Source organism: Antedon bifida, chromosome 9, assembly GCF_963402885.1.
Source record: "Antedon bifida chromosome 9, ecAntBifi1.1, whole genome shotgun sequence".
Taxonomy (NCBI): Eukaryota; Metazoa; Echinodermata; class Crinoidea; order Comatulida; family Antedonidae; genus Antedon; species Antedon bifida.
This window is the reverse complement of record NC_136234.1, coordinates 5,901,827-5,921,707: the sequence shown is the minus strand read 5'-3', so window position 1 is coordinate 5,921,707 and position 19,881 is coordinate 5,901,827. Positions and strand designations below refer to the sequence as shown.

General features: G+C 30.3%; 1 protein-coding gene across 3 annotated transcripts in view; it reads left to right on the top strand.

The window, feature by feature from the left end:
• The window catches only part of LOC144852762 (forkhead box protein N3-like), a 37,753-nt gene that overhangs the window by 12,326 nt on the left and 5,546 nt on the right, over positions 1–19,881 (top strand). For all 3 annotated transcript variants that reach the window (XM_078710728.1, XM_078710729.1, XM_078710730.1), the window contains exons 2-5: positions 5,017–5,605; positions 10,704–10,852; positions 12,509–12,561; positions 16,400–16,474. In XM_078710728.1, the coding sequence (XP_078566854.1) occupies positions 5,027–5,605; positions 10,704–10,852; positions 12,509–12,561; positions 16,400–16,474 (856 nt within the window). In that variant the 5' untranslated portion in view covers positions 5,017–5,026. The remainder of the gene's footprint in view (positions 1–5,016; positions 5,606–10,703; positions 10,853–12,508; positions 12,562–16,399; positions 16,475–19,881) is intronic.

Sequence of the window (19,881 nt, the reverse complement as noted above, 5' to 3'; positions counted from 1 at the left end):
AAACACTATTACATTTAAGTAGAGAATATTGAATAAATTGAATGAATTTTCCAAAGAATAAATTATAGTGAGATACAGTGCGGTTTATTCCCTTAAAATTAAGTAGGTGAAGTTGAGAATATTTCTTAATCAAACACCTGGACTTTAATTAAAGGTGCAAATGTTTGTTCTTCAGATTATAGTTAATGAGTTTGCACATGCTGCCTGTGCTGCCGTGTGTTTCTTGCTTCACAATTTTCACATTGTAAGTTATGAACAATGCTTTAAAAGTTATTTTACAACATTGTTCTCTTTCATCATGCTACAATTTCTAATCTTTAAATCTACTTCGTGTCTATATTACCTGGATAAACCGACATAGGTCCTTTCCCCTTCGGAGGGCAGAACATAACTGGTGTAAATAAAAATGGTAAAGTATGTATGGGCATTGTTGTCCATCTGTACATGCGGTTCACGGACGATACCACTGGCTTGGAGGAGAATCCTTAAAATGTTATTACTTTTCAAGTTGTGTTCTCCCCTCGAAAGGGAACAGGCCTATGTTGGTTTATCCAAGTAAGTTAGCACTTAAAGACTACCAACACCACTATTGGTTTGTGTATTTATCCTATCCTTTCTTAATCATTTGCATCATCTTTCATTAAATATTTCTAAATTTCTTATAAATCAGACATCCCTAATATTTTATTTCTATGACTTCTGTGATGTTAATTTATTGAAATATTGCATTTAACAGGTGCTTTAAATTAGTTGTATGTTCATTTCCGTTATATACATTGTTATGACTTTAATATTGTATCATAATTTGGTAGACCAGGTGTTTGATAAGAAAATAATCCCAAGATAACAGTAATATAATAATTGGTACAATGTAGCAAAACTATAAGATATTAAACTATATTGAATATTGTTTTTTTTTTCAACCATGTATTAATTAATTGATACAATGGGTAACTCTGGTTAATCTTTTTCGAACACTGGATCTATGAGTTTGAAAAGATGTACTAATGTCTATCTACATTTACAAAACTTGAATCGTATTATGAAATTAATTGGCACGATTTTGGATTGTTTAAAATTGTAAAATGTGGTTTTTCAGATAACTTTAGGAGTCTAGACCAGCTATTTCATATTTTTGTCTATTACATTGATACACTTCCTAGCAAAATTTAAATAATTTATGATAAACATGTTGAAATTGCACAGATATCAATATGTAAAAAAATGTTTTAATACATGATTAGGCTTCGTTTAAAATGTATATTACTCGCATTTATAGCTGACAAATCAGAAATCGTTAAAATGTCATTGAAATTTTAGATTTACTTTTAACTGTGCTTGTCAATTTACATTTCTTGTTGGTTAAATTACAGGTTTTGTTTATATTGGTGTGAAATATTTTTATGGAATGCTTTACCTACAATGACCTTCATTTCAACCTTACCTTCCTATATAGAGTTTACTTATTATTTAGGCTATACCTTGTTTTTTCAATCCTGGTTTTTTTAAAAATCCCTAACCATAATGATTTATGTAATTGATAAACCAAGCTGGATTTTAACAATGAATTATTAAATCCCAAAATAATAGCCCGACCGGAACCAATGACTAATATTTTGTACCTGTGCACTTACCACCGATGAGTGGGAGTGGTAATTATAAATGGGTGTGTGCATGCATCATTCTATAGAAATGAGAGACAAGTTCAAAAGCTGCATAAATACACGGTGTTAAAAATTGTTTACTAAACTGTTAAAAAACAACCCTTATTTTTGTGCCGTTATTGTTCGTATTTAGCGGGTGTGTTTCCTAAGAATGTTTTGTTTACTAATTGGAGACAATTGGCTTTAATTCATAATACAATTAGCAACAATACATTGTTTATTAGTTACTGAATATGCAAATGAGATTAGGATGTGTTAAAAGCTTTGCTATCAAACTCTGTTTGCAGTTAAATGTATGCAAGCTTCAACATAAGGTGATTCCGTAGTCGAATGCTGAATTTTATTTTGTAGATTACACTTTAAACAGGTAAGTCATGACGCAATACTACTAATTTAAATGTCTGTTTAGTTTAATATCTCATTTGGTGACGTTTTTTCAGTCTTAGATTCTCTAACTTGTACCATTTCAACATAGCAAAATAGTATTTAAATGTCTAAAGATGAATATCATACATAATATTTTGCTGTATTTTTATATTTTTCGCCAAGTACTTAAAAACATAATTATCTGGGCGTCTTCTTAATAGACAACTGTTTACGCCATTGGTCAAGCATGAGCGGAGCACAAGGCGTTCATGCGTTACAGCACGTCTACAAATGGGCTTGGCAAAATATGTTATTTGCTCCCGATATTGTGAATCATATAATAATGATAAACATATATGGTCCTCGGGGAATATTGCATCCATCAGATCCCTATCTGAGTGCTATTTATAACTTGCGTTTCTACAACTAAAATCATTCTGCTTTTTTGATATCGCCATATGGTAGATATGTTACCATGGTGATTTTTACTGTAATTATTCAGTGTCAAATTTCCATGGAAATGTTGAATTTATTGCAAGAAATAATTGATAATAGCATGAACAATGACTTAATAATTCAGAAGAGATGGAAATATTACTGAATACGGCATTATCATAAGATATAAGTTTAGGTAAAAATATTGTAAATCTCTGAAAATAAAAAAGGGGGAAACGTATAAAGCTCTGTCTACGCTATCAAATTAGTTTGACAAAAAAAGTTTGATGTGACAAAAAAAAACAAAATGAGTGGCCAACCATTAGAATTTTATGAGAATGTTATAAAGTTTTCACTCCTTTCACTAATCAAAACCTCTGAATAATTTTAAAATAAAAATGCGATAGATATTGAATTTCACTACAAAATTGAAAATCCTAATAATAAGTATATTATAATGTTGGGGAAAAAATGTTTTTTCTTAAAGTTTAGCGTCAATTAAATTTATGATGATTTTCTCTTTAACTTGTAAATCCATATCTATTCCTGCTTTCAAGAGAGTAAAGCATTATTGAACGGCTCTATGATATATGAATATTCATAGCACTAGATATTAAATACTGTCCGGGAATGAGATTTATTGTAATTGTCTGCATATATGTAATATTGATCGTCGATAAAGCGGAATAGCTCTCAAATCTGCTGAATTAATTTGAATTTTTTTTCTAATAATATAATATAATATTCTTGTATTGATATTATTATTATTTATATAATACCTTATATGGATTTCCATTTACGAATGTGTTTGATAAGATCAAGTTTTTTCTGAATTAAACTTGCTAATTGAAGTTATATATTAGGTTAGATATGAAATTACATTATGAAATGTTATTATTTTATAATTTTACTAAATTTATACTTAGACGTTGCTTTATTCCATAATTGGATTAATTTCAAATAATTAAATGTTTGTAAAAATTAATATATACGTTTATGATTAAAGGATTAAGATTATTAATGCAAAATTTTAATACTCTAATTTTCAAAAGGCCCATTAGTGGTCAGTAACTTTTCTGAAATATATAGAGTCTGTTGCTATAGTAACCAAGCTGGTTTAGTCATTGTTGCTATGGTGACCCTTGAGTCACAGAGCGTAGCATATTGGTTGATTTTTGCATGGCTGTACAGAACTTTAATTGGATTGGCTATAAGCCTGACAAGCGAGAGAAACTTGAAATCTGGTCAATACTTGATTGAACCAATAAGGCTAGTAAATGACATTAGGCAAAGTACGGGCTTACGTTTTGGTGCAGGTTTACAGAAATTGGACAAATTAATCGTATATGACCTCAATAAGCATTGAGGTAAAATGTTCCAATTTCATTATCTTATTAATTTAAACTGGCTGAAACGCCTGCCTTATTCTCGGCCTGAATAATTCAAATGGTAAATGTTATCAATTATAGGCATTTTAATTTATACCTATTTAATGTAAAAATTAAATTTTGTTTGCCCTTCTAAAAAATTACATTTCATTATTATCATTAACTCATGAACTAAGATAATTATTTGATAATATAAAAATTAATATAAAAAAAATAATAATATTTTTATTTAACAAAAAAAAATATTAATTTGGAAAAATAGTAATGATAGGGAAAATTATTATTTAAATTTTCAATGGGTTTTGGAGCTATGAACTAAAATTAAGTGGGGTTAAGATTAAGACCCTTAAAAATTGAAGTAAAACCCTTGTCGCCCAATCCATCCTTATCGAGAATTGAAAATTGAGTTTATCTATGAAATCTGATCAGACTGTAATTTCTCCCAACTAATAGCCGGATATTCATACATTTATTATTGTTTAATTAAGAAATGTTTAATTTGTACTGGATGAGATTTAGGGATGTTTGTTCGACTATTGAACACAAAATTTCACAGGTGAACAGCCAAAGAGAAACTGTGAAGAATTCACATTCAAATATTAGTGCCGCTTCAATCGACAACAAAAGCGCCATCGTGGCAAATCCTATCGTTATTTTCCAAACACAAATCTACCACTTTTGGTTCAATGAAGACTTTCAATGCTGTCATGCATTCATTTTAAATTTCTATACTTGACACACTCTCTCTGTATATTTAAATGAGCTCTGGAGGTACGTGTGTACAGTCCGTTCAAGTGTTTTTGTAGCATGGAGGCGTTAACCAATTTTTCTGTATGTTGTCTATTCTTTGTAGATTTCATGAACCATATTTTTGTTTGTTGAAGTCCTGATCTTCTTCTAGCATTTTGTTCTTAATCTTTCCTTTTTTTCTCTTGGATAAAGCAATTGTTATTTTGATTAAATTTTTCAACGCAAGGATCAGGACTTCGATTCAATGGAATGCATTAACTTGCAAATTACAAGTTTTGTTGTAAAACAATTTAATGTTACTACTGTATTTTCACTGTAATAGATTTCTTAGTACTAACTGGTGAGTTGAACCAGTGCCTTACGATTGATAAAGCAATTATTTTAACCACCATTTTGTTGTGTTTTACTTGCAGACAGTCACCAATGAAGATGCCACCGAGTCGTAAGCAAGAATTCAACTGGAAACGAAGATTATCGTACGATTTAAGCAACAGCTTTCCGAGAGAAACACTTACGCAAGCATTTGAGGACGTTAAAATGGAAGATATTGATTTGTCAAGCAGTTGTTTCGGTGCAATTCGCATGGAAAAAGGACCGTTGGATGACGATGAACTAAAACCTCTTACGTGGTTACATAGCACCGACCTCCTCAAAGATATTAACTTAGATGATGATGCTGATTACGAAGATGAAGATATCATATCCAAAGAGAATTGTGATAATGGGCTGATCAATTTTAATAATCAAACAAACAATAATTCAATTGACTCAAATGATCCGATCAAACAAGTGAACAGTAAACCGCCTTTTTCTTTTAGTTGTTTAATTTTTATGGCAATAGAGGATTCACCGACTAAACGTCTTCCTGTTAAAGATATTTACCAGTGGATTCTAGATCATTTTCCATATTTCCATTCTGCACCAACGGGATGGAAGAATTCTGTGCGGCATAATCTCTCCCTGAATAAATGCTTTAAGAAAGTTGAAAAAGTAAAAGGCCAGGTAAGTTATATTAAATTTGTTTGTAGAAATGATAAATCTTTGAGACGTTATCTCTCTGTTTTAGCACTTTTTGATCATTAGAATAAAGACCATAGTAATAATTCGATATAGATTACAACTGGTTCTCAATTTCAATAGTGATAGTTTTGGACTTTTTGCGACCTTGATAGAATAATGATTTTAGCAGTTTTCAGGCTTTGTTGGTGTTTGTAACATTTTTGTATTTTTGAAGATTAGACTATAACAATGTAAAAAAACAAAGAGTAAAATAACTTGTTTTTCAAAGTTGGAATTTCAAACAAAATGTTTCATTTCTTCTTAAGCTCTGTCTATCTAACTTTATGTGACAAAAACATGATGATGTCATATCACTACCATATTTGGGCACATCACACTTTTGTCAAAAGCTATCATATTATCAATTGACTTGCTTGTTTTTGCATTTTCCTTTTTATGTTGTGTTTACCGAGATGTTTAAATGCAGAGTAGCCGTGTTGAAACACTCTCAAAAACTGTTAACTTCATCTTTTACTGACGTAGATAGCAAATGAGTCTGTTTCCATGGTTATGCAACAGTTGCCATGGTAATTGATCTTGATATACTTGGTTGGTGATTGGTTGTTAGGTTCAGTGTCATTTTTTGCGTCCGTAAATACATTCTACATTGTTTTTACATTTAGTTGGGTAGATTAATTGGAGTTTGCATTTAAATACACAATCTTAATTACCTTTTACTTGTAAATTTTAAACAATTTTTATTATGTACAATCACATAAATGAACTGTACAGCTCAATTATTTCGAACTTTACGCTACATCTTTACAATTTTGAATAAAGATATAAGCCAAAGAAATTGTCAGGTGACTCAGGGGTTTGGGTGTGCTTGAATACAAGATGAATAGATACCATAGAAGTATCATGTGGGTGGGGTTATTCTTTTAGGAGAAATTATGCATTAGTTGTACTGTACTATTGGAGTAAGTTACAAAATATAACTTTTTTTTTTATTGGTTTTTTTGGCATTCTTTTCCGTATTTATTTAGCCCTGAACTTATAAGCTTATTGCCGCATGCCCTTTAGCTCTTTACTTGGTAACAAACTTTCAACAATAGTTGCCATGGTAATTTAATCTTTATTACGACTTTGATTTGATGCAATTTCAAAATTAAATATCGAACTTTGTAAAACTTGTTTGCGTTTCTTTGTGTTTCTAACATAAAAGGGAACTGATTTTTACTGAAGTGAAGTAAATAGAAATTTAAAATGTAAAAAAAAAAACAAAAAACAAACAAATGCCCACCATTAGATCACTAGATATATATATATTTTTTAGGTCTTTAAAATAAATTCATTCTTGTATCATTTTGTTCAGAACTTTAACTAACATATTGACCTTAGACATGCTTTTCATAATCCACAGTCTTAATCACCTTTTGATCTAATTAATCCCACTGTTGTTAGGATCAATTTATCATTAATACCTTTTGTTAAAGTTTTCTTTCAAATCCTGTTCTGATTTTGACACTGAAGGTCTTTATCTACTCCATGATTGTTTCTGTCTCCTCTTATGCTTTATTGCCATGGAAACCATATGCTGAATACCATGGCAACGTAGTTAGCCAGCTTAATACTATATCTGTCTTGAATCGAAGAAACAATTGTAGCATAAAAAGTAAAAATTTGTATTCAAGATGGGATTTTACAGACATTGAATTATTGGTAAACAAGTCTGTAATCATCTAGTCATTCATTGTTAATTATTGGACACTATTGTTAGTTCTAGTTAATGTTTATATAATGAGACAAGGGTGTTAATATATACTGTTTGTAAGGAGTTTCTTTCCTTTGGATTTGGCATAAACATCTTTAGTAACATATTCAGACGTTTAATTCATGACAAATCTCTGCAAATCTAAAAAAAAAAACAACCCATAGCAAACCTTATGGAAACAACATAAAAGTGAAGTGCGAGATAAATTCGGGGGAAGGGGTTTATGAATTTTATTTTTTTGTTTTAAACTTCACAATTCTTTAGCAGATAAAATTGTTTTTGTTTTACATACTACTTTAAAAAAAATGAGATTGGAGGTTTTTTTTTTAAAGTAGGAGTGTTTTTTTAGTATACTGTAGGTTGAACTTATTTATAAACTTGGATGAAACAAACATACAACCTGAATAAGTACTGTACCCACATATATTGACATAGGTGCCTTTTTTAATAAAATATAACAAATTGTACATGTGTAACTTACTTTCCCTCGTTCTATTGCTTTGTGCTGCATGGTATGTGGTCTTAAGAACTCCCATCATGATGTTAATTATATTAGTGTACATATGATCATCACTGTAAAACAAATTTGACCAATTTAACTACACTTCTCAAAGTGATACAGTACAGTGATTATTTACAGGATAGGTACAGTACTGTTAAAGAGAATAATTAATAATTAAATAGAATACTACTTTAACTTGCGACAATGTGTTCAATGATTTTGAACCGTTTTTTCAATACCAGTAAATAAATCAAATTTCTTCTGTTCATTAAATCACTTTCATATACAACCACGCAAAATCTAACAATCAGTTAACCGGAAATATCTAAACAAATTTTAATTTAAAAATACAGTAATTCAAGTACAAAATCAGAATACCAAACCATAAGCCTGTTGGCACAATGATGATGACACCCTAAGCAGTGTCACATAAATTTAGTTTTAGCGAACATCAATATTTTATGATTATTTTACTTGATATTTTTATGTTTTTAGAATAATTCTGAAGAGACTAAAGCTCTGTATCATATTATATATCACATTTTATTAGACGAAACCTAATATGCACATAACTTCTATTTCATCAATTTTTCTGCATAAACAGATTTCATATTTTCAAAATGAATTATAAATTGAAATTGTACAAGCATATGAATTATTGATGCCAGTTAGCACCAGAGCAGTTTCAGTATTGGATGTGGTATAGTCATTTACACTTACTACAGGCTGTGTTCTCGTACATGATTTATAGTGGAACATGTTTAGTCATTTCAATTTGCATATTATACTGACTACAGAACATGAAGCTATCGGTAAAATACAAAGAATATTTCAATTAATTTGCATTTTCATAATGCTATATATAGTATTTCATTTTCCATAATTAGTAAAAACAATTATTTTTTATTTGTAACTACAATAGAACCATTATTAAGAGGACACCTTTTTTTGAGATTGAAGAAAGTGCGTGTTCCCTTTAATAATACTTTATACGGTTTTCTTGTTTGTTTCAGGAGAAAGTGACAAGCGTATTGTCACCCCTCCAATTATGTATTTGTTTGTTTACTTACAAAATGACCATTATCCTTTGCCTGATTTAAATGCATCATCAAATTTAAATTTTCACAAACATTTTTAATGTAACGTAATCTGTATAAGTGATATATTTTTGCCATAATTCTTCAATATTTTAGCAAGGTACATGTAAGGTTAACAAATTATAGCTTTCCACTTCAATAATAACTGTATTAACACAATGACCATTAAAGGTGGACCTACCTACTTGTTTTGTGTGTATAGTAGTACTAGTATGCTATATCATTTTTTTTAAATAACAAATCAATACATCCGTGTATGTGGTTTTATTTGTTATATTTTAAAGAGAGCTTCAATTACCAGAAAATCTAATAAAAAGACATTGTTTGCTTTGTAGAATATAGGCCAAAAACCCAATAAAATATTCTACATTGGCACTAATTAAAGATAATATTGTTATTGAATTTATATCATATGATATGATATTATTTATTGTCGTTTTAACAACAAGGCACAAATGAAATTTGATTGGTTGGTTTACATTTTGATTTACATTGGCAACTGTTAACCATAGATTGTATTTTTAACTGTAAACTAAAGATGATAAATATTTATATTTAATGAAAACTATATATACAAACACCAAAGTACTATTTCAAATGACATTTACAGTAAGACAATATTCTGCACCTTCTGCTATTCTATAATATTCAGTATCACATTTATTCATTTTCAATTAAACGAATCAAAATCAGATGGCATATAATAAATCTGGAACTAATTATCAAGTTCCTATAACAGCAAATTTGATAGAAAACATGTTTGTGACATTAAACTAGGCATATGCTATGTGTGAATTAATACGCTATTTAAAAAAAACTATTTTGTAATTATTCATCATTTCAACATATGCAAATTTTGTCACTCAACAGAGTTGATGAAAGATAACGAGGTCCGATTCAAATGACAACATGCTTCGCATTTTGAAAACTTGGTATTTTTTCATCCCTTCGTCATGTGATGATGGTATTCATCTTGCGAGGAATTCTAGGTCATGTGATTGCCTGCATGCCAACACTGTTGATTGTTGCCATAGCGATGTATATTAAAGATTGTTGTCACGGTGATTGCATAGCATCTTCTGATGTCTTTATATGTGCATTATCTTTTGGTTTCTTTGGTTGACTCTTCTAAGATTACCACAAATACAAATAAACCAACTCATCTTATATTGTAAAGCATCTCGGATTACGTTCGTTGGAATTAAAACGAAGATGGCATTTCTCTTTTCATATCATCCCTGTAATTTGCCTTTCTATCTTAACCTTAATCTAGTTTTGTTTCTATTTTAGAAATAATTTGTTTTATGTTATTTTGGAATCAAATGTTACAACCATATATAACATTTGAACTTTAGATATCATCAAGAAGAATGTTTATTTATAGTTAGCAATATTAGTACATAATATACTTATTGTTATGTAATTTAAGATATCAAATGCCAATTTTATTGAATGTTTTAGTACATATCTATTTTATAATCTAGATATTTATTTAATACAGAATTTACAATTTATTTTAATTGTCACATTTTACTGTAAGCAAAATTTTAATCTTAATATTTTTCATTTTAATATTTTAATGATATTTTTTATTGTTAACTGTTAATTGATGTGTGCGTCATTTGAACATGTTAAGTTATGAACCTTCGCAATAGAAATCAATAAAATATAATTATTTTATACATTGGTAAACAAATTGTCAATTATAGTTTTCTTTAATAATTTCAGACATTAGGAAAAGGGTCGTTGTGGTGCGTTGACCCAGAGTATCGTCCCAACTTGATGCAAGCGTTGCGAAAGACACCGTACCATCCGTATCACTACGCTGTCCCGTATAGCCCATACACGCATCATGCTCCACTTACAGCTATTTCTAGGTAAGTCTACTTGGTACTTTTGTCCAGTATCATGGAAAACAATACACCATCCCATGTGTATCACGTGTGATACCTGTATCAGTGAAGGTAAGGTAATGGGTTACAATAGGTTAAGGTTTATTAGGCTTGGTTCCCACTATGACACAACGCAAGGATGTAAACGCAACGCAAGCATGTTGACCAATAACAGCAACCATCGCTTGTGATGGTCAAATCCCTTGCGTCCTTGCGTTGCGTCTCTAGTGGGAACCAAGCATAGTATTACACATGTGAAACACATGAGATGCTGTATCATGGAATTTTCCTATGAACTGGACAATTTAGATACAGTATTGCAGCAGTTATCTATTTCAATTCTCCACACCAACTGAAGTCCATATTACACAAAATGAGCTATTTTCAAGTTTATATTAATATTTAGGAAAATGGAAAAAAAAAACCATTTAAAAAGTTGAAATATTTTGAAGTGACAAATTATGTCGTTAGTTTGTGCTAATAGCTTTCATAACAAAGGCCTAATTTATTGTCTTTGGCAACAGATGATTAAACTGTCCATCAGTTTCATTCACTGAGAAATTATATATTTATTCAGTAAATATTGTTTGATCCATTTTTGATTGATAAACCATCTGTTTCCATGGCGAATGTTAAACAAAATTCCAATTGAATCTTCAACTCTTCAAACAAATACATGCTGGTTGCCATGGTAAATAGGTAGAAGATGTTATCACTTCAGAGACTATCATATTGCTGGTTGTCATGGTTATATCATATTGCTATCTGAAGTATTATTTACATGGCAACAAATCGAGGGATTTAAAAGAAAATGGCTGACAACGGTGCAAATGTAGGTCTCGTATAATAGTGTAGTTTTTAAATATAGAACTAATGAAATTATATTATTATTATTTTCCACATTTTTAAATTGTTGTAGTAAAAAAATCAGTCTTTTAAACTATTCTATCAAATCTTGAATTCACATAATTAAAGTTGATTATTAAATTTTCACAATATATTTTAACTATAATCTAGTATACAGTTATATATAATGAACATTAAAGGTTTGTTCATTTTTTCAGAAATATAATTTTTTAAACAAATGTTATTTACTGTAAATATGATGCAAGTAACTTAATTAGTAACCCTTTTTTAAGCCTACACTGTTTTCTTATATTTTATAGAACCGTAATTAAATATTTGTTTACATCAATAAACACAACAAATATGGCCGTCTCTGAATTTAGAAATTTACATGATAACATAAAGCAGAATAATAGTTGAAGTTATTAACTTTAGTTCAATTAGACGATACCCCTGAGTAATGGTTTATATTATTCATTAATTCTAATGCTTGCTATGCTTTCTAACATAAACATTTGTTAGCTTCATTATCATGTACAAGAGTCGTCGGCCACTAATTCGTTCGGAAGCAGATCATGTTTATCCTTTTTTAATGATATGATGTAATCAAGTTTCTTGATGTAAAATGCTAATGTTAAAACAATGATCTTTTATCCTTGTTACATAAATTTTACATAAATTTTTCGAGATTGCGTAATACTAATAGTGTCTTGTTTTTTCCCTGTAAACCGTACTATAAATGGTGGATTTGTATCTGCTTGTTTTATTTAATTATTTGTTTTCTTCTTCTTGTAGCATGCCAAACAGATTCCACATTATCCCTGCATTTCACGGCCAAGCTTTTCCAAGTAAGTATAATTAAAATATTAAATAATTTTCAACTATCATGGTTTTGGCAGAAATGTTTTTGTTAATGCATTGTATTCGCGCGGATCACCTATTCCATCGAAGTGACGAGATGACGAACAGTACAACTTACAGTACTTGGTTTTTGGTTTGTGTTGATAGTACAGTAAAGGCTGGATGAAGTAGTGTTTCAGTTTTTAGAGATTAATATGTTTTCTTAAAGTTGATGTGGCCTTGGTTTAGAATGAATATAGTGATTGACTTATAACACTGAGCCAGGATTTGATGGGTATTTGTCTCTTTTATAAGATTTTCCTGAGGGTATAAGTTGTTCATGTAGAATAATTGCCTAAGTAATTGGATTGTCAGATTAGGTCAAACTGCAAGTCAGCAGTGGTTAAGCTTTGCCTTACAGTTATATAATGTAGCTACAGAAAACCAGCTATGAGGGGCCGCAGGTAACTGCAAGTTGGCAGTGGTTAAGCTTTGACTTACAGTAATATAATGTAGCTACAGAAACCAGCTACTGTATGAGGGGCCGCGGGTAACTGCAAGTTAGCAGTGGTTAAGCTTTGACTTACAGTATATAATGTACAGTAGTTACAGAAAACCAGCTATGAGGGGCCACGGGTCCAGGATTTTTTAAACAGGAGAGCATTAACATATAGTTAATAGCCTGTAAAAAATTTTAATGATTTGATAAAAAATATTTAATTATTTCATTTTGTTATTTAAAAATTAAAGGGAGAGCGCGCACATCTTAACAATCAAAACCTAGTTATTTAAAGGATAGGGACGCCAGTCATAATGGTTGGTGCAGGCACATGTAAAATGAAATTGAAACAGTTCCAAATATAATCAAAATTGATAAACAAAATGTCTGCGAAATACCTCGCTTTTACTTTAGAATGTTGAAAAGAATAGCTGATGAAACTGTATACATTTTCTCGGAAATACGAGGAATTCATTCCACTAGATACCCTCCATTGGCCTCAAGTATGCGTGCTTACAAGCATACAAAATCAAATAGAATCAATCCCTTTTTATCTACGTCCTTTGTTTTCAATACTATTGTATGGTTTTTATGGATAATGACCTTTTGTAGGTAGTAGAGTAAATTGCAGTATGTTTCATATTAATGATACTATATATAGCTGTCTTGGGAACCAACAGATTCGGTGTGGCATCATTCAAATCATTACATTCATTAATGACATACTATGCTTCTTTGTAATGTCAACCAATGAATCTTGCATTATTTCCAATCTTCACTTAAAAGAAGAAAGCAAAACCAAAATTTAATACATAAAGAATTAAAGAAGGGAAAGGTATATATTTAAATGCATAGTATTACATTGCAGCACGTTTTACAACTATACTGTATTCAAGTAACAGTTAACAAAAATGAATATGTAACCCGTGGTTTTAATTACATCTGTTTATGCTTGCACACACAGCTAAATGACATATCAAAAGAATAAAATTATCTCTCAGAATGCATGCAATTACAACAAAATTGCTGTATGTTAATAGAATGCTCTTCTTCCGCAATTAATTAACAACATTCGTGGTGTAAACGATGAAATTGTCCACCCAAGACGATTGTGAGTTGAAAAACAATTGTGCGCGGATATTAACCGTGTTTACGTTAATCAACTGATGTTGCTTAAGCAGCCCTTTTAGTTAGATTAGGTAACACAATCTAAAACATCCATTAATGGTGTTCTTTGACATTTTAAATTATATAGCATGCCTGTAACCAGGATGTTAGGAGGGGGGATGGGGAGGGGGATCCTTTTTTCACAAAGCAGGGGAAAATGTAAGTGTAAGCAAGCACTATGGATTAAAGCACCAAAGCCACAGAAAAGACTGTTATAGGCCTAGCATAGTTGATGAGCTTTTCCTGCTGGTTATAGGTAGAATTGGCCAACTGGTTTGAAAAGAAGTGGGTTTGTTCGAATCCCATGAGCCTCCCTGGCTACAAGTTGCACAGTATTTATATATTTACTACAGTAACACTTACACAACTGGTTTGAAAGGGACTGGGTTCATTCGAATCAAATTGCACAGTACTGTACTCTAAATACTAATGGTGCTTGTACAAGTTACATGACCCACTTATTACAGTGAGCGTAAACATTTATTTATATCTCATATTATTATATTAGTGTTTCCGTTACTGTGTTAAATGAGACAAGCACCATTATTTCCACTTGTGTGTTGTGGACAAATAAAGTTATCTTATCTTATGAACAACAAACAGTACATACAACAAGTTTCTTTCATTTCATCAACATTATACATCATTCTAAAGCTCTGTCTACACTTTCAAAATTTTTGTGGTGTTCGCATGGACATATCACTACCATATTTAAGCATATCACTACCAAATTTGGGCACATCACACTTTTTTGTCAAACTAGTTGAACTTGATAGTCTTGACAGAGCTTAATAAGTACCAGCATGTTTGTAGACCACTAGTCTCTCAAATAAACAATATGTAAACATGCGTTATTTTATCTGCCTTTTTTGAACATCTTGTAGTAAGTGTCCTTCAGTACCCTTCTGAATTCCTATTGTTTTGTCTTTTTTTGCTTGTCATAGTTCTAAATTCAATAGAGGATTATTGTCAATGGTTTTATGAAAACTGTCAAACATGGTATTATATTGTCATTTATTCATGATTATTTGGCAAAAAAAACTATGTTACTAAATTTGTTTAAAGGAAGAATATTGCTAATTGGTCAATGTAGGTTAGGACACCTAAATCCTTTATCAATTACCAAATGTATGAATACTAAATACACCAATAAGAGCAATCATTCACATGTTTCTAGAATTTAATCTTCACGGTTTTATTAATATAAAAAGTAAACACAAATTTATTTCTATTACATCGTGATCGACAATAAAGAATGCTGTTTACTTAGATACTTAGTCTACTATAAGACTGTGTTAATATAACCATTAATATATGATCATACGTAAAGAACAAATATAACATGAATCGTAAAGACGTCTCCGTGAAGATTGGTTTCCACGGTAGCAACTACAAACATTGTACATGATGAAATAAAAGCAATCAAATAGTCGGCTATGCCAAAGATAAGACATTATGATTGGCAACAGTAACGCTCTTTGTTGAAGTTTAATGCGTGCAACATTTCAGCGTGTTGTATAAACAATTGATGATAATCTATTCTACACAAATTACTCTTTATTCAATGTACGAACAAAGAAAATATTCATTTTATTGTTCGTATATGTTCCAAATAAAATAATTATTACTCAATATTAATTCGTAACCATGAACTTGTGAGTGTTACTGTCCTCGTTGTTGAGAGGGTGCCACTAATCTAGTTAACCTTTATAAAAGATTGGCTGAGTATTGTTAAAGAGACTATTATCCTGATGTTGACAATGAATGGCCATTCTCTTTCAAGTAGCCAAGTATGTCAACATATATTCTATTATACTGTTACAATTATCTCCCTAAGCTAATGTTTACTTGGTTTGTATACCGGTCTTTACTTTTCGCTTTTGATAGTAGCATGTGGTGTTGAATTGGGGGGTAATATATTCACTGTTAAGGATAAATATATATGTCTAATGTGTAGTAGTATTACTATCATTAATTTACCAAAAAAAGAGTATTAACAATTTGTAGCTTCTGGCTAGGTTTTTTTTAAAAAGCTGGTATAATTAATCAAATGGTTTTTTTTTTATGGCTATGGTAATTATGTTCATGATCAACAGCTTAATGTAGCTGAGTGTTTGTACAACATTTTGTATAATGACCATCATAAACACTAAATAAAATTAATCCTTTTCTTTGTATAGGTCACTTGGCATTGGTTGAACGTATACTGAGTGGACGAATGGACAGAAACCTGCATGACCATGGTATTGACCCAGGTACAGTATTTATTCTTCTGCACATGCTCACACGTTTCTGCAGAATGACTTTTGTCTTGACAGCTGAGTACACGAGTGGCACGTCACATAAACGAAATGTGTCATTATATGTGAACAACAAAAACTAGAAAGTCCAAAAGTCTTTGTTTAATCAAATCTAGATATATTACTGATTACTGACGAAGTTTGATTCCAGTTAACAACATTCTGGACAGTTGGTTAACCAAAATCAATTTATTGACATTCTACAAATAATTTCATTCAAAATCCTAAAATATTCAGAATCTTAGAATTAACACAAATTTCAATATTTAAAACTCAATAATATTTATTGATCTTGTTTTCTATAGATGTTTCAATATTTGTTAGTTTATTCGTATTGTTAATAAATATATTAAATAATAAATAATATAAATAAAAGAATATTTTATTTAATGTCTAAAATATAAATCTATATTTTTTTATGTAAAGTAGATCATAAAAACAAAATCTGTTATAATAATGCAAATATTATTATAAATAGTGAAAAAAAATCATATCTGTAGTGATTTCCTATTCCCAATTATTCAGAAGTTGCTAAAAGACGGTTATTGAATTATTCTGGCATTCCTATGAAATGCTCGAAGGCGGGAAACCGTTCTCATGCACTTAAAAACGTTGCGATAGGTGCATGATTGCAGACAGGAATATAATCTGTTAAAAGCTTTGGATTTGAACGCCTGTCTACGTAGAAATGATAGTTTATTTGCTTTAAAATGTAATTGTCATTATGAAGGTTGTATTTAAAAAAATGAAGCTTAAACACTTTTCAACACACAGACTTTATTTTGTAAATACAGTTAGTAACCCCTATTAAGCAGACACCACCGGGGCAAAACAAAGAGTACCTACTGTAGGTTTTTCTCTGAATGAGTAGGAGTGTTAAAACATATATTGCTTCTCATGTTCGTTTCATAGGAAGTGTCCCCTTAATAAGAGTGTCCCCAGGTTGAGTTTTTAGTATATATTCAAGGGAATCCAATCTTGAGTTGCCATATGTTTAGAGACGTTGACCAATCATAGGGTTTTTACTCTTTAATTTATAGGAAAACATTCCGAATTATAAAGTTCACAAATTTGCAGCATAAATTTTTACTTTCAATATAAATAGATATTATTCATGATAAATTAAGATCCATCGATGACATACAAACTATAAAACATCTCAGAAAATGCACAAAATGTTTCATAATGTGAAAGAGATGTCAGAGAGCAGGTGGTTTTGTTGTTTTATTATAACTTGTTCAAACATTTGTACGATAATGATATCGCTATTGTCTTGTCGCTGAATATTTCTCTTAAACTTGTTTGTTTCTACTGATAATATACCTCACATTAATGATTAGTCCAGTTAAAGTAACAGCCATTTGTCTTATCATTTTTTGCTATACAAACAAAAGACTATTCGCAGTTGTCGATTTGTAAACCAAAGTGTGTATTCATTTCAAATTAGATGAGTAAAAATAATACGGAATATTAATTCGTGCATATTTGATAATGCTAATGAAAACAGTGGCAATCGTAACAAACCGGCCAGCCGCTCGAAAAGCATTGATTTTTGTATTGCATTACCATGGCAACGTATCCCAAGGTAATCCAGGTGTGAACGGACCCGTTGCCATGTGGATCGATGCGTTATTTAATTACCATCCGTGTACGAGGATTACCGATACGGTAAAAGCAGTAACTGAAAGATTGAGTGACTGGGCCATCTGGTGTTATGTCAGAGCTGAACCAGTGCTTCAGAATTACTCAACCGTTAAGAATGAGTATTGATTGACTGACGGGGAAGAGAATAGAAACACTAAATGGTTTATACGTAGTCCTTTCTAAGGCGATTGATTTTAAGTGTGTTTCTGTCACATATCTAAGTACACTGAAGTGTGAAATGACTGTGATTGGGTGAAAGCATCTTCATAAAATCAAAATTAGTAAATGTATTAATATTGTAAATTATTGTGAAAATTATAATGGATTTTAGGTGGCTAGACAGGGTCCAGATTAAGGGTCCAAAACATAATTTTCAAGCTGCTATGGCCAGATATTTTAATGACAAGATATTTTTTCCCCCATTTTCATTTTTGCGAGCTGCATCATTAATGAAGGGAATAAGCATGTTGTCCTATTGGCAGAATAGATTAAGTATTTGATACTCTGTTAAATAGATAGCATATCTGATACACTTCGTCTCTATCAATCCATTAAGTACATGAAACATGTAATATGTATAGCTACTCCTATTAAGACCATTATCTCAATGATAATATTATGAGCTACTTTCAAGTGTCTATACACTGTATGTAACAAAATGCATTTGAATATATTATTATATTTAGTTGTTTTTTTAAATATTTTAACTATAAAAAATATATTATTTCAATGAACTTTAACATAACTATACCCTAAACTCTTCTGTTTTTATTAAACTTAATTGAAATATCATTTAAATATTTTTAAATAATATATATTAAATAAATTGAAAATATATCAATAATAATAATAATAAATATTATTACAACAAGAGATAATGGTTATCACATCATGCAATGTAGATTAGTATGTATTTTCAAAGTGCGCGCATAAGCGTTGAAATAATCCTTAAGAAAAATCACTAAATAAATGTTTAAATTTGAGTAAAGTCTGATAAAACGTTCATAAACGGCTTGCGTAGAGTATGCCTATCATTCAGACAGTTTCGGTTGGATTTACCTTAAGCGCATTTATTACTTTTATCCATACTCTGTTGTCATGGTTACTATCAAACACGATATAAACATCACTTAAAGATGTTTGTTACTGATTCTGGCGATGGGATCGTTGTTAAGAGCCGTCGCATGAATGATATCTATCCGTAGAATATTTTATCTGATTGAATTGCGGTCTGTGACTTTTTATTTTCGGTTTATAATGAAAATTATGTTGACATCAATATTCCGTTGACATTTAAAATAAAAAATTAATTTTGTAATAAAAAGATTTGTAAATAAAATGTAATGTTAACAATATTTTTTTATGTGCTTATTGTAAATGCCATCTTTATGAAAATTTAAAAAAATCTGTAGTTGAATTTGTATTTTGTTTGTTTTTAAGAAAGGTTTAAACAATAATTCATTGATTATTAATTTATCAAAAAAGCAACTTAAAAAATTAAATATATGTCTTACAAAGCAACAACGACACTCATTAAAGTCTAAAAATATTTTCAATTGTTTCTGCGAATGGTTTTTCTGGCCATTTTGATTACAAAACTGCTTTTTTATAGGCCATTACGCATCCAAGTTTATATACAAAGATAAATGATTAATTGGCAGCATACAAGGGTACTACTGTTTGGCTGCGAAGACAACTACGGACTGGATTTTAAATTG